This window comes from Pan paniscus, chromosome 10, assembly GCF_029289425.2.
Source record: "Pan paniscus chromosome 10, NHGRI_mPanPan1-v2.0_pri, whole genome shotgun sequence".
NCBI lineage: Eukaryota > Metazoa > Chordata > Mammalia > Primates > Hominidae > Pan > Pan paniscus.
Window position 1 is genome coordinate 14,374,545 of NC_073259.2, and position 15,681 is coordinate 14,390,225.

Genomic DNA, 15,681 nt, shown 5'->3' on the forward strand with positions numbered 1-15,681 from the left:
GTTCAAGTGATTCTCTTGCCTCAGACTCCCGAGTAGCTGGGATTACAAGTATGCACCATCATGCCTGGCTATTTTTTTTTGTATTTTTAGTAGAGACGGGGTTTCACCATGTTAGCCAGGCTGGTCTTGAACTCCTGACCTCAGGTCATCCACCTGCCTTGGCCTCCCAACGTGCTGGGATTACAGGCGTGACCCTGTCTCTATTAAAAAAAAAAAAAAAAGCCATACTGGGAAGCCACATGTTCTATATAGTTATTCCACATGTTCTCTCTACTTTTTGTCTTCTAAACTTTCTCTATCCTTCTACTGTGCTGCTCACGTTTCCCAACTCTATCACGGCATACACGTCCTGAAGAGCTAGACTTTACAAAGAAAGATAAGTACAAAAGTGAAAGAATGGGTTGGATGTCATAGCTGGGGCATATTTGCTGATGACCCAAATTATGTTGTTTCCCCTCCTTTCCAGGCTGACCTGATCCCCAAGTTATACCTTTCCCTTCCCCAGGTTTCCCTTGGCTTCTCCCCCTCCCAGCAGCTTCCAGGAGCAGAAGTGGAGCTGCAGCTGCAGGCAGCTCCCGGATCCCTGTGTGCGCTCCGGGCGGTGGATGAGAGTGTCTTACTGCTTAGGCCAGACAGAGAGCTGAGCAACCGCTCTGTGAGTAACTGTCTGCTGACAGAGTGGGAGGAGGGAGTTGATGGAGAAGACAATTAAGAGGTAGGTTTCAGGCAGGGGAGAGAAAGTCTTAGGGAAATAATGCACTGCCATAAGGCGGTAAAAAGGCTGGTGTGAAAATGAAGTTAGAAAGGTTAAGAGGGCTGGGCACGGTGGCTCACGCCTGTAATCCCAGCACTTTGTGAGGCCGAGGCCGGCAGATCACCTGAGGTTGGGAGTTCGAGACCAGCCTGACCAACATGGAGAAACTCTGTCTCTACTAAAAATCCAAAAAAAAAAAAAAAAAAAAATTAACTGGGCGTGGTGGCGCATGCCTGTAATCCTGGGGAGGCTGAGGCAGGAGAATCACTTGAACCCAGGAGGCGGAGGTTGCAGTAAGCCGAGATCGCATCATTGCCCTCCAGCCTGGGCAACAAGAGTGAAACTCTGTCTCAAAAACAAAAACAAAAAAAGAAAGGATAAGAGAAAGGCATGGTTAGTATGAATGCAGAGACAAGAAAAGAGAATGAGCCTGTAATCCCAGAACTTAAGGAGACCAAGGCAGGCAGATCACCTGAGGTCTGGGGTTCAAGACCAGCCTGACCAACATGGTGAAACCCTGTCTCTACTAAAAATACAAAAATTAGCCAGGCATGGTGGCGCATGCCTGTAATCCCAACTACTCAGGAGGCTGAGGCAGGAGAATTGCGTGAACCCGGGAGGCAGAGGTTGCAGTGAGCCGAGATCGTCCCACTGCATCCAACCTGGGTGACAGAGCAAGACTCCGTCTCAAAAAAAAACAAGAAAGAGAATGAAATAGGGGATAGGATTATGAAAAAATAGGTGAGATAGAGGTTAAAGTTTTAGACAGTGAGAAAGGTAATCATGACAGAATACATATAAAAATAATTCTGAAGTAATAAAGAGAAATGATACAGGAGTAGTGAACTGAGCACCAGAATCTGAGAGAAGTTTCTCAACTGATGTCACTATATCAATGCTTTATTTCCTCTCCCCCTCTTGTCCCAGGTCTATGGGATGTTTCCATTCTGGTATGGTCACTACCCCTATCAAGTGGCTGAGTATGATCAGTGTCCAGTGTCTGGCCCATGGGACTTTCCTCAGCCCCTCATTGACCCAATGCCCCAAGGGCATTCGAGCCAGCGTTCCGTTATGTGGAGGCCCTGGTTCTCTGAAGGCACGGACCTTTTCAGCTTTTTCCGGGTAGGTCTTCTTAACCATTTTGTTCTTATGGGAAAGATGGTGGTGGGAAGGGGCAAAGGAAAGTTCATATCTAAGAAAGCAGAGAGACTCATATGGGCACTGATGGGAACAAAATCTTGAAAGAATTCTGACGTGTAAGGTCGCCTCTGTTGGCCCTTATGCTTGAAGAAGATGTCCATCCTAGTCTTCCTCTTTTTGTTGTCCCCAAACACTGATTTCCATGAGATCAATCAGGAGGGAAAAATTAGGGAAGGTAGACCAGAGGTCTCTTATCATTATTATAAAAAATAATTTGCACCTATTCTATGAGCAGGATTTGGGATGCTGTGTGACCCAAGTCTGACCAGGAGGTCCCTGAGGTCAGGAACTAGGTCTTGTTCATCTTTGTATTCTTTCTAATGCCTGACCCTTCATAATGCTCATTGTATTTTTGTTGAATTGAGTACGCTGATATGGTCCCTACCCTCAGCATGTTCAGAGCGTAAGTCAAGTAATAAGGACATAGTGAATAATATTTGGAAGAACCATTAAATGTATGTAATGATGAAATAAGTTTAACTGAAAGCCTTTCATGCTAGCTGGAACAGAAGCCAACCAGCCTCAGTGGCTGAGTTTCAGGTAAGAACACCCAGGTTCACCATTAATTCAAAAAGAATGTTTTGTTTCAACTCTTTGATGGTGGAATTCCTGGGCAGTAGCCCTTGTAGTTGGGGAAGGGACCACCTTAATACTTATTTCTCTGATGCCTATCAGGACGTGGGCCTGAAAATACTGTCCAATGCCAAAATCAAGAAGCCAGTAGATTGCAGTCACAGATCTCCAGAATACAGCACTGCTATGGGTGGTAAGCCACCTCTGTGGTCTGTGGATTCTCTGAGATGTTAACAGTCCTGGAACTCTGCAGATTTCCTCTTGCCTCCTGTTCTTGCACTGAGTCTCTAGCCCAAGAATGCTAATGGGTTGTGGGTCACAGATGCAGGACAGTTTCCCAAGGGTTCTGTCTCTGGGGAGAGCTTTTGAAGCCTGAAGCTTATGTATCCATTCCCTGGCCAAACCTCCTTGGCTATCACTTCCCTCGATGGCCTTTGTGACTAGTTAGTTCCTCTTTGGTCCTTCCTCCTTGCCTCTGACTGGATGTTCTCTGCTTCCCTCTAAATTTCTTTCTAGTAATCCCTCCATCCCAATTTATGTCACAACAAGAAGTCTCCTGTTTCCTAAAGTTTTCGTATTCTCAATTTCATCAGCAGGCGGTGGTCATCCAGAGGCTTTTGAGTCATCAACTCCTTTACATCAAGCAGAGGATTCTCAGGTCCGCCAGTACTTCCCAGAGACCTGGCTCTGGGATCTGTTTCCTATTGGGTAAGTGATGACTCAAAAGTACAGTAAAGGGCCAGGTGCGTGGCTCACGCCTGTAATCCCAGCACTTTGGGAGGCTGAGGAGGGAGGATCACTTGAGACCAGAAGTTCAAGACCAGCCTGGGCAACATAATGAGCTTCTGTCTCTACAAAAGAAATAAAAAAAAATAGCCAGATGGTAGTTGTGTCCTACTTGGGAGGCTGAGGTGGAAGGATCACTTGAGTCTGGGAGGTGGAGGCTGCAGTGAAGCAAGATCACATTGCTGCACTCCTGCCTGGGTGATAGAGCAAAACCCTTCTCAAAATCAACAACAACAACAAACCCAGAAAAAAAACAGTAAGATTCTGCAATGTAGAGCCTGTAGAAAACTCAGAATCAGACGCATTCCTAATGGATCTAAATCTTAAGCAAAGAAAGCTTGATGGGGTGTGGGAATTTATTTATTTTCCGGAATTCTTTTTTTCTTTTTTTTTTTGAGACAGAGTCTTGCTCTGTCACCCAGGCTGGAGTGCAGTGGCATGATTTTGGCTCACTGTAGGCCTCAACCTCCTAGGTTCAAGCAATTCTTGTGCCTCAGCCTCCCAAGTAGCTGGGACTATAGGCACATGCCACCACACCTGGCTAAGTTTTGTATTTTTAGTAGAGGCAGGGTTTTGCTATGTTGGCCAGGCTAGTCTTGAACTCCTGGTCTCAAGTGATCCACCCGCCTTGGCCTCCCAAAGTGTTGGGATTACAGGTGTGAGCCACTGTGCCCGGCCTACCTGAATTCTTCATGCATTCATATACAACCACTCAAAACAAATCCACACAATTCCACACTCACACATTGCAGGCCCTGTGTTCTCACTGCAGAACCACACACATTTAAAGGTACATATTGACATCAATTTTTGCCCACTGCTTGCATGTCTGTTTTGACAAGCCCTGAGAACACGCATCCTCAGACTCAGAGGGCACCAGCCTCCCTGTCAGATGTGCTTGCACAGAGATGCCCACCCCGACTCCCCACCATAGTCCCCCTCCTCCGTATGAGTGCAGCCTCACTCACACTGAGACTCACCTGTTCAGTTGCCTCTTTACTTCTCCCCACACAATAACAATAACAATTTTACTTCTGCAGATGAATTTGTAGCTTTTTTTTTTTTTGGACAGGGTCTTGCCCTGTCACCCAGGCTGGAGTGCAGTGGTGCAATCATAGCTCACTGCAGCCTCAAACTCCTGGGCTCAAGCAATCCTCCTGCCTCAGCCTCCTAAGTAGCTGCGACCACAGGCATGCACCACCACACCTGGCTAATTTTTAAATTTTTGGTAGAAATGGGGTCTTGCTATGTTTCCCAGGCTGGCCTCAAACTGCTGGGCTGAAGCTATCTGCTCACCTCAGCCTCTCAAAGAGCTGGGATTACAAGTGTGAGCCAGCACACCCCACCGAATTTGTGGCTTAATTCACAAATGTTCTCCTTGCCCCATGCTACCTCTGCCTCATGTTGGTCCTTGTGTTTTCACAGTAACTCGGGGAAGGAGGCAGTCCACGTCACAGTTCCTGACGCCATCACCGAGTGGAAGGCAATGAGTTTCTGCACTTCCCAATCAAGAGGCTTCGGGCTTTCACCCACTGTTGGACTAACTGCTTTCAAGCCGTTCTTTGTTGACCTGACTCTCCCTTACTCAGTAGTCCGTGGGGAATCCTTTCGTCTTACTGCCACCATCTTCAATTACCTAAAGGATTGCATCAGGGTGAGAGCTGGGGATACAGGAATCAGGTGTCAGCCCTGGAATCACACCTCCCCCATAAGTTTGTCTCTAAATTGGAAGCATCCCAATTTTCCCTGGGAAAGAGAGGAGATGTCGGCGTCTCAGCCCCCAGGTTTCCCCAGGCCTCTATGCGCTACCTCCTTTGTTTGTACCCTTTGTCTCTTAAACATCCTCCGTAGGTTCAGACTGACCTGGCTAAATCGCATGAGTACCAGCTAGAATCATGGGCAGATTCTCAGACCTCCTGTTGTCTCTGTGCTGATGAAGCAAAAACCCACCACTGGAACATCACAGCTGTCAGATTGGGTAAGAGAGGGAAGTGGTAGATGGGCGAGGAAAGCCAGCAGCAGAAGACCAGTGACTGAGCACTCACTCTTTTCCTCTGCCACATCTGCTTTGCTTCCTCCTCCCTCTTTGTTTTATTTACCTCTATTTTTCTCCCTCCTAAGGCTGTTATAAGTCAATACACAAACACTCTTTGATAGGTGACCAAACAAATTTGTTCAAACCGGAATATTTTGAGTGTGAAAGGGAGAGCTTTTAATATTTATAGCTGGACAAGGAATACATGGTCATGTAACTAATCAAGGACTTACTATAAGAGTCCCTGGGCCAGGCACTATTCTAACTGCTTTACGTATATTAACTCATTAAATTGATTGATTAATTAATTTTTATTTTATTTATTTATTTTTGAGAGGAAGTCTCGCTCTGTTGCCCAGGCTGGAGTGCAGTGGTGCAATCTGGGCTTACTGCAACCTCCACCTCCTGGGTTCAAGTGATTCTCCTGCCAAGCCTCCCAAGTAGCTAGGATTACAGTCGCGTGCCACCCTACCCGGCTAATTTTTGTACTTTTAGTAGAGGTGGGGTTTTGCCATGTTGGCCAGGCTGGTCTCAAACTCCTGACCTCAGGTGACCTGCCTGCCTCGGCCTCCCAAAGTGCTGGGATTATAGGCATGAGCCGCTGCGCCTGGCCTTTTATTTTTTTTTAGAGAGACAAGATCTTACTCTGTCACCTAAGCTGGAGTACAGCGGTGTGGTCATTGCTCACTGCAGCCTCAACCTCCCAGGCTCAAGCGATCCTCTCACCTAGGCCTCCAGAGTAGCTGGGACTATAGGCTCATGCCACCACCATGCCTGGCTAATTCAGTTGGCAGAGAAGGGGTCTTGCTCTGTTGCCCAGGCTGTTCTCAAACTCCTGTGTTCAAGTGATTCTCCCGCCTCACCCTTCCAAAGTACTGGGATTACAAGAATGAGTCACCACAGCTTTAACTTGTTTAATCCTCACCCCCAACCCTATGGGATGTCAGTCACTCATAGATTAAATCCTTGCAACTCAAAGTTTGATTTTCATATGTATGAGTTATCTCATGTTGCTTGACAAATTATTGTAAAACTTAAGTGTCATAAAAGGACAAACATTATCAAACAGATTCTATGGGTCATTAATCTGGGTGCAGCTTAGCTGGGTACCTCTGGCTCAAGGTATCTCATGAGGTTGCAATCAAGCTGTCAGTCAGGACTGTGGTTTCATCTGAAGACTCAACTAGGAGAGGATTGATTTTTCAAGCTCATCCCAAAGTCTCTGATCCTCACAGGCTGCTAGACTGAAGGACACAGTTCTTGACCTCAGCTTTTGGCTAGGGGCCTCACTCAGTATCTCATCACATGAATCTCTCTGCTGGGCTGCCTCATCACACAACAGCTGTCTTCCCCAGAGCAAGCAGTTTGAGAAAAGGGGTGCACCCAAGATGGAAGCTGCAGTCTTTTTTGTAACCTAATCCCAGAAGAGTCATTACTTTCACCCTGTTCTCTTTAACAGAAGTGAGTCACTCAATCCAGCTCACACTCAATGGATGTAAATATCAGGATGCAGGGATCTCTGAGGGCCCTTAGAGGTTACCTACCACACTGGACAGCCTCTCTGGCATCACCTGGGAGCTTGTTAGAAATGCAGAATATGGGCCCCACCCCAGGTCTATGGCAGCAGAGTTTGCACTGTTGCAAGATCCCCATTAAAGTTTCAGAAATGCTGACCCAAATGGGAATGGACCTCACTGGTACCTCTGGCAATAGGGCTAATGGCTTCCCTTCTTCTTTCTCTCAGGTCACATTAACTTTACTATTAGTACAAAGATTCTGGACAGCAATGAACCATGTGGGGGCCAGAAGGGGTTTGTTCCCCAAAAGGGCCAAAGTGACACGCTCATCAAGCCAGTTCTCGTCAAAGTGAGTTTTCTCCATTGGTAGAGACAGCAACCAACCGAGGGATGCTCAGCATCTCGTCTTGCTGTGAGTTAGTCTCTCACAGCAACTGTACTCCAGTCCAACCAGGCAGCTTCAACTTTCTCCTTCCCTGGCCCCTTGAACATTTGCCTAATCCACACCCACGGCCTATGAAAGCACCTAAAACCTGGCACCTCATAGGCACTCAATGAATGTTAGTTTCCCTAATTAAAATGTCTGTCTTCATCAATAGCTGCCTTTTTCGTCCCATCATGAAGCCCATTGTCAATCTTGCCTCTTAGAAGTTGCCTAAATGTGTCTTTGGCTCTAGCACTTGCCCAGAAAGAACTTTACAGAAAGGGCCCATCCTTGGGTTGACGCAGAGTTCTTCTAAGCTTCAGCGAGAAGCTCTTGTCTGCAGTTCTGAGGGAAGCCCTGGGGGCACAGCGAGGGGCCTCCCTTCCCTTTCCTTTAGTGCCATCCCTCCTGAGGTTCATCTTTGTTGTTTTTATCTGTGTCTCTCTTCATCGCAGCCTGAGGGAGTCCTGGTGGAGAAGACACACAGCTCATTGCTGTGCCCAAAAGGTGGGTGGACTCAGAGCAGGATTGGTGGTGACAATTCCCTTAGAGGGCAGGAGATTTTCTTTTCATTTTTTTTTTTTTTTTGAGACGGAGTCTCGCTCCGTCGTCCAGGCTGGATTGCAGTGGCACGATTTCAGCTCATTGCAACCTCTGCCTCCCGGGTTCAAGTGATTCTACTGCCTTAGTCTCTTGAGTAGCTGGGACTACAGGTACATGCCACCATGCCTGGCTAATTTTTGTATTTTTAGTAGAGATGGGGTTTCACCATATTGGCCAGGCTGGTCTCGAACTCCTGATCTTGTGATCCTCCTGCCTTGGCCTCCCAAAGTGCTGGGATTACAGGCGTGAGCCACTGCACCTGGCAGCAGGAGATTTTCATAGGCAAAAGGAGGAATGCATAGTACCAGAAGGAATAGGAGAGTCTGAAGTGCCATTCCTCATGGGGCTGATTACTGGGAGGCAGGAGGAAGAAGAGAAAGTGTGCAGCACGATGATGACTCTCTGTGGAATTTATTTTCAGCAAGATCACTATGAATAGTACCCAGTGCTTTCTGCATCCCAGAGAAAGCACCAAGTACAGAAATCCCTGGATTATAGAAAGTTCTTCTACAATTTTGTCTTGAGAACCCCTGCCATTCCCCATCTTCTATTGTGTCACCTTTTTTTCTGCCTCTCACAGGAAAGGTGGCATCTGAATCTGTCTCCCTGGAGCTCCCAGTGGATGTTGTTCCTGACTCGACCAAGGCTTATGTTACGGTTCTGGGTAAGCAGTTAGAGATTCTTGACTCAGAAAGGAAAAGGCGAATGGAGGCTGCAAAGGTGTGGAGTGGGGCGGGACATGCGGACCTATCTGGAGAGTGTGACTAATAACAAGTGATGAAGGAAAAAGAGCGTATTTTATATTGGAGGGAAATACAGTGTAGGCAACAGTACAGATGGGATTAGACTTGTACTCTAGTTAAAAATGGAAGGGAGTCAGGGTAGGAAGAAGTTAAGGTCGCTGATGCTTGATACGTATTTAGGTTTAGACAGTCTATAAATTGGGTGAAGGGAAAACAGAATATTTGCAGCAACCATTTTTAAAAATGAGGAATTTGGGTATAGTTTAGGGAAGATACAACCATATTTACAATAGGCAGCACACTTACTGTTTTGAGCAAGGGAGGAAGTGGGTTGAAAAGCATGAACTTAGAAATCATATCTAACCTGTCATTTAATAGCCATGTGACCCTGAACAAGTTAGTGAACAGTTCTGGGCCTTCTTTCCTCTTCTGTAAAACAGTGATAATAACCTACCTCTCAGACTGGTGTAAAGATTAAATGCAATAGAAAGTCCCCAGCACAATATCTAGCATGTAGTAGGAGCCCTATGAATGTTAGGCTCTTTCTTTACTCCCTCACCCTCTATTGAGATCCTTTGCAGTCACAGTGTCTCTGTTTTGTCTATTTTATTCGTATAAGTCTGACATAGCGCTTATCTTATTGTATTAGAGTTCACTGTCTATATCTGTCTTCCACACTGGTTGGGGGCTCCTGAAGAGGAAGGGCCACATCTTTTTCTTTTGTGTTCCTAGTACAGTTCCTGCAACATAGTTGACATTCAGGACACATTTATAGATTGAATTGAGCTTGTTGGCTACAATGCAGATGTTAATGAGTCACTTATGTCAGGTTCGCTGGCTTGGGAAGTATATGAAGGGGTCAGTGACAACTTGGAAAAGAGTGTCAGAACTGTGTTTTAGAGAAACTTGGTGATTTGGAGGGCGAGGAACGTACATGCAGTGGTAGAGGAACTTAGATATTGATCCTAAGTGTTCTAAGTTTTGTCACATCACTCATCAGTTCAGTGACATGTCTTCTTAAAAGCCCTGAACTCTCTTAGATAGCTTATGTGCCTCTCTGTGTCCCCTAGCATCTCGTACATATCCCGTATGATATTGTAGTACTGTATTAAAATTGTTTTTAATGAATAAAAATTGTAATGTGTTGTAATGGTTTGCTCCTCTGTGAGTTTTTTTGAGGGTAGAGACTGAGTTTGATTTACGGTGGTCTTCCCAGGACACACAGTAGGTACTTTTTTTGTTGTTGTATTTTTAGTAGAGACAGGGTTTGTCCATGTTGGTCAGGCTGGTCTCGAACTCCTGACCTCAGGTGATCCACCCTCCTTGGCCTCCCAAACTGCTGGAATTACAGGCGTGAGCCACCACGCCCGGCCCATAGTAGGTACTTATTACATGATAGCTAATACATGTTTGTTCAGTGAATGATGATAACTCTTAGAGGGTCCCTTCTTCTCTGTACCCCCACCTTCTCTCTCTCCTTTTGGATCCCAGGAGACATTATGGGCACAGCCCTGCAGAACCTGGATGGTCTGGTGCAGATGCCCAGTGGCTGTGGCGAGCAGAACATGGTCTTGTTTGCTCCCATCATCTATGTCTTGCAGTACCTGGAGAAGGCAGGGCTGCTGACGGAGGAGATAAGGTCTCGGGCAGTGAGTTTCCTGGAAATAGGTAAGTTGGTTCAGTCTTTCTTTCTTGAACACTCTCCTCCACTAGGCCCTACGACAGATTGATAAGATACAGGGAATTCCAGCCCCTCAAGTGTCCCATATCCTTGAAAAGCATGGGGGTGTTTTCTGAAGTTGTCGCTGTGATCTGAAACCACATTTGGCTTCCCAGGGTACCAGAAGGAGCTGATGTACAAACACAGCAATGGCTCATACAGTGCCTTTGGGGAGCGAGATGGAAATGGAAACACATGGTAATATCACCCAATTCCCAATGAGTTCTGTACTCCAGAGCATAATTCCTGAGCCCTCTGGAACTATTCCACTACCTCTCCCCTTAACCCCTTTCCTTCTTGCACTCAGTCTTCTACCTCTTTAATACTGTTTATTTCACCCTCATGGATGGTCAAGTCCCTTGATCTTCCTGAGCTTGTGCCTCCCTGTTCTTGTCCTCATTGGTGCCCATTAATGCCTCTCTTTTCTAGGCCTGCTATGGCATATGTTCCCTCAGCTCCCCTTCTGGAAGTATACACCCAAATAAATGAAGAAATGATTGCACCCTCACCTGGAAATTCCTCTTCATGCCATATTTTCCTCTTTACCCATGTAGGCTGACAGCGTTTGTCACAAAATGCTTTGGCCAAGCTCAGAAATTCATCTTCATTGATCCCAAGAACATCCAGGATGCTCTCAAGTGGATGGCAGGAAACCAGCTCCCCAGTGGCTGCTATGCCAATGTGGGAAATCTCCTTCACACAGCTATGAAGGTGCGGATCTGTCCAGGAGCCTGCAGCTGACCACTGTCTCGAAGGACCTCACACCTCTGACCGAGTAGAAGCAAAAGAGCACTGGCCTGGGAATCAGTTTTCTCCTGGTCTCCACTGTGGCTCTGGGTGACCGTGATCAAAATGCTTAGCTGGTCTGGGCCTCAGTTTTCATGTCTGTAGAATGAGAATACAGATGAAGCCTGGGTGCAGTGGCTCATGCCTGTAATCCCAGCACTTTGGGAGGCCGAGGCGGGCAGATCGTTTGGGCCCAGGAGTTTGAGACCACCCTGGGCAACATGGTGAAACCCCATCTCTACAAAAAAAATATGAAAAATTAATCAGGCTTGTTAGTGCATGCCTGTAGTCCCAGCTACTTGGGTGGTTGAGGTCGGAGGATCACTTGAACCCAGGAGGTCGAGCCTGCAGTGAGCCGTGATTGCACCACTGCACCCCAACCTGGGTGACCGAGTGAGACCCTGCCTCAAAAAAAAAAAAGAGAATGTGGACTGGAACATGGTTCTCAAAGCATAGTTCCCAGATCAGGAGCATTGGCATCACCTGGGAACTTGTTGGAAACGCAGATTCTGACTCCCAGCCCACACCTACTGAATGAGAAACTCTGGGAGGGTGGGCCAGAAATTTGTGTTTTAACAAAACTCTCCTGATGATGCTGATACACACTGAAATTTGAGACTACCGGACTAAAAGATCTCTGGGCCTCTTACTGTGTCACCAAATCCATCTGGGAAAGCCATTTCCTGTGGTGAGGACTAGCAGGCGGCCCAACGTCTTTTGTAAGAAGTTTACTCTATTGGGCACTGTTCTAGGCACGTGGTTTATTTGATATTATTTCATGTTTACAACAAATCAATGAGCTAGGTATTGGTATGCCATTATTAATCCCATTTTACAGATGAAGTAACTAAGCCATGGAGACTAAGTAAATTGCCCAAGGTGCATGCTAATAAGTGGCAGGACTGAGATTTGAACCAGGCAGTTGCACTCCAGAGGCACTGCTCTCTTCTGTTCACTACCTTGTCTGTACCTGTCCCAAGCACAGGGCAAGGCGTAGATCCTGCAGGATAACTTGTTCAATTCAGGACACACTCAGTGCAAGAAAGACTTGTATAAACTTTTCCAGAGAAATCACTTACATTGCTATTCCAGGGCAAGGATTAAAAATCTTGAGTGTTAAAAAAAAAAAATCTATTTATAGGATTCATTAGTCTTCCTCTGCAGGATCTTATTAGTCTCCCCTAAGTTTTTGTCTTCTTCTTCTCTTATACACTGTATGAAATATGCGTGGGGGCCAGGTACAGTGGCTCATGCCTGTAATCCCAGCACTCTGGGAGGCTGAGGCGGGTGGATCATGAGGTCAGGAATTAGAGACCAGTCTGAAACCCTGTCTCTACTAAGATAAAGGACTTGACTAGAACAAGATCTCAGAGGTATTCTTCCTTCTTTCCCTTTTTCTTTTCTTTTCTTTTTTTCTTGAGACAAGAGTCTTACTCTGTTGTACAGGCTGGAGTGTAGTTGCACAATCCCAGCTCACTGCAACCTCTACCTCCTCGGTTCAAGTGATCTCAGCCTCCTGAGCAGCTGGGACTACAGGCATGTGCCACCATGCCTGGCTACTTTTTGTATTTTTAGTAGAGATGGGGTTTCACCATGTTGGCCAGGCTGGTCTTGAACTCCTGGCCTCAAGTGATCCACCCGCCTTGACCTCCCAAAGTGCTGGGATTACAAGCGTGACCTATGCGTGCCCAGCCTCTTCCTACTTTCTTACGAGAGCAGGCCAGTCCATTGAGAAATCCATCCTCTGTGTAGCCAAGGTTAGTGGTTTGGCACATGAGCTCCAGAGTTAAATGTCCTGGGTTCAAATTCCAGTCCTGCTGCAGATGAGCCATGTAACCGTGAGCAAGCTATTTAATCTTTTTATTTATTTACTTATTCATTTTTTTGAGACAGGCTCTCACTCTGTCACCCAGGCTGAAGTGCAGTGGCACGATCATGGCTCACTGCAGCCTTGACCTCCCCGGGCTCAGATGATCCTCCTACTTTAGCTTCCTGAATAGCTGGGACCACGGATCCACGTGCCACCACACCTGGCTAATTTTTGCAGGTTTTGTAGAGTTGGGGTTTTACCGTGTTGCCCAGGCTGGCCTCAAACTCCTGAGCTCAAGCGATCCTCCCCACCGACTTGGCCTCAAGCTGGGATAATAGGCATAAACCACTGTGCGTGACCACAGGCTATTTAATCTTGTTAAGTGTTTGTTTTCTTATTTATAGAATGACGATAATAATTTGAGTAGATATTTTTAAAAATTTGCTTAGCTGTTTCTGGGAAAGGCGATAAGCAGGGAAGGTCTCACCTAATCTCTGCTGGAGAAGGGCTGGGTATCGTGCTGCTTGAGGGGAGCTGCATGTGAGGAGGCTCAGATGCGGTGCTGCAGCAGATTCTCTCCTTATTCCTCCCTTCTTTAAACCTCTTATCCTTCCTAACTCCTTCTGTTGGGTTTCTTAAATACCCACTCAGCTGAAGTCCACATGCTGCCTCCTGCAGGCTGTTTAAGGCTGTGCAGTTATGAAGTCCAAACTGTTCCCTCTTTGTGTGTCCTGGAGGCTTGGAGCTGCAGAAAGCCTGTGGAAAGAAGAGCTTTCTTTTCTTTTTCCTTTTTAAAAATTATTCATCTATTCAGAGGGGAGGCTGTTTTGCAATCTGCACATAATTCTTGCAGCTGCTGCCTGCTGCCCTGACTCACTGTCTCCCTGTTTGCCTCTAGGGTGGTGTTGATGATGAGGTCTCCTTGACTGCGTATGTCACAGCTGCATTGCTGGAGATGGGAAAGGACGTAGATGTAAGTTCTCCTGGCTCCTCCTCTTGATACCCTCCTTCTCATGCGTATTCCTAGAGACATTCGCCCATCTTTGTCTCTAGTCACCCTTTTAAGGTCAAGAAGGATAAGATGATTTCCTGATTACTTGCCATTTTTAAAGGAATGCCTTATGAGTTATAGTCTTCATCTTCACTTTTTAGGACCCAATGGTGAGTCAGGGTCTACGGTGTCTCAAGAATTCGGCCACCTCCACGACCAACCTCTACACACAGGCCCTGTTGGCTTACATTTTCTCCCTGGCTGGGGAAATGGACATCAGAAACATTCTCCTTAAACAGTTAGATCAACAGGCTATCATCTCAGGTATGTTGGTCCTGTTGAGAGTTCTTTGAAATTGTGAACATAAGCTGTGAGTTATCCGTAATCTCCCTAGTAACCTCTGTCCCACACATGTACTCTAGGATTCATTTTAGTAACAGTTATTAAGTCATCAAATTATTGTTGGGAGGTTTGTGAGAAACACACGCAAGTGCTCAAAGGGCATTTTTATACTTTTTTTTCTTTTCTTTTTGAGATGGAGTCTTGCTCTGTCACCCAGGCTGGAGTGCAGTGGTGCAATCTTGGCTCACTGCAACCTTTGCCTCCTGGGTTCAAGTGATTCTCCTGCCTCAGCCTCCCGAGTAGCTGGGATTACAGGTGCCCGCCACCACACTGGCTAATCTTTGTATTTTTAGTAGAGAGGGGTTTCACCATGTTGGCCAGGCTGGTCTCAGAATCCTGACCTCAAGTGATCCGCCCCTCTTGGCCTCCCAAAGTGCTGAATTACAAGCGTGAGCCATTGCACCTGGCCTGGACCACTTTAAATATATTTAGAATACTATTTGAAGTATGACAGATCTTGTAAATAAAATGTTAATGCATTTCATTTATCTGGCTGTGTATTTAAAATTATTCTTCCAGGCAGAAGTGCAGTCTCAGCCTTCATTTATATGAGCGTCATGGCTGAGCTGTCCTCTCACAGGGGGTCAGATAGTTTTTTCTCTTGTGTCTAAGCAACTCCAGTCATGAAATGTGTGTCCGAGACAATGGGTTAAATACACCTGTTCCACCGTATATTGGTTTATTGTGATGATCTCTTTTCCATTATCTTGTATTGCAAGCTCACATGTTTCCTGTTATGTTCTTCCAATTAGATTGCCCTTCTGTGGTTACTTATTATCTCTAAAATTCTGTTTAATTAGTCTTCTAACTTACAGTCTTCTCATTTGTTATTTATTTTTTTTCAAGTTATCCATTATCTGTCATCTTGGCTGTCACAGAGGTTTCTTTTGGTCTCATTCTGTTGGACTGCCTTCTAAACATGTTTCATACAGTTGGCCTCATTAGCATTTCTTCATGGTTTCTCAGAATTCTTTCATATACTCTGCCATTTTTATTCTACTTAAAATGTTAAAAAAAATTTTTTTTTGAGACCGGGTTTCGCTCTTGTTTTGTTGCCCAGGTTGGAGTGCATTGGCGCAATCTCGGTTCACCGCAAACTCCGCCTCCCAGGTTCAAATGATTCTCCTGCCTCAGCCTCCCAAGTAGCTGGGATTACAGGCACGCGCCACCATGCCTGGCTAATTTTGTATTTTTAGTAGAGTTGGGGTTTCTCCATGTTGGTCAGGCTGGTCTCAAACTCCCGACCTCAGGTGATCCACCCGCCTCGGCCTCCCAAAGTGCTGGACTACAGGTGTGAGCCACCACACCCGGCCTAAATCTTTGATTAAATAAAATAA

General features: G+C 46.1%; 1 protein-coding gene and 1 long non-coding RNA gene across 7 annotated transcripts in view; one reads left to right on the top strand and one right to left on the bottom strand.

Moving 5' to 3' along the window:
* The window catches only part of A2ML1 (alpha-2-macroglobulin like 1), a 55,966-nt gene that overhangs the window by 24,042 nt on the left and 16,243 nt on the right, over positions 1–15,681 (top strand). For all 6 annotated transcript variants that reach the window (XM_057299375.1, XM_057299373.2, XM_055095361.2 and 3 more), the window contains 14 exons: positions 506–655; positions 1,682–1,876; positions 2,630–2,720; positions 3,121–3,235; positions 4,739–4,967; positions 5,165–5,291; positions 7,093–7,214; positions 7,745–7,796; positions 8,473–8,556; positions 10,127–10,303; positions 10,472–10,553; positions 10,910–11,066; positions 13,850–13,924; positions 14,104–14,266. In XM_057299375.1, coding sequence (XP_057155358.1) covers positions 506–655; positions 1,682–1,876; positions 2,630–2,720; positions 3,121–3,235; positions 4,739–4,967; positions 5,165–5,291; positions 7,093–7,214; positions 7,745–7,796; positions 8,473–8,556; positions 10,127–10,303; positions 10,472–10,553; positions 10,910–11,066; positions 13,850–13,924; positions 14,104–14,266 — 1,819 coding nt within the window. The remainder of the gene's footprint in view (positions 1–505; positions 656–1,681; positions 1,877–2,629; positions 2,721–3,120; positions 3,236–4,738; positions 4,968–5,164; positions 5,292–7,092; positions 7,215–7,744; positions 7,797–8,472; positions 8,557–10,126; positions 10,304–10,471; positions 10,554–10,909; positions 11,067–13,849; positions 13,925–14,103; positions 14,267–15,681) is intronic.
* LOC134728429 (uncharacterized) overlaps positions 8,289–15,681 on the bottom strand; it is a 59,235-nt gene continuing 51,842 nt past the window's right edge. The window contains exons 2-3 of the long non-coding RNA XR_010108805.1: positions 10,865–11,240; positions 8,289–10,293 (exon numbers count right to left, since the gene is read on the bottom strand). This is a non-coding gene — a long non-coding RNA (uncharacterized LOC134728429). The remainder of the gene's footprint in view (positions 10,294–10,864; positions 11,241–15,681) is intronic.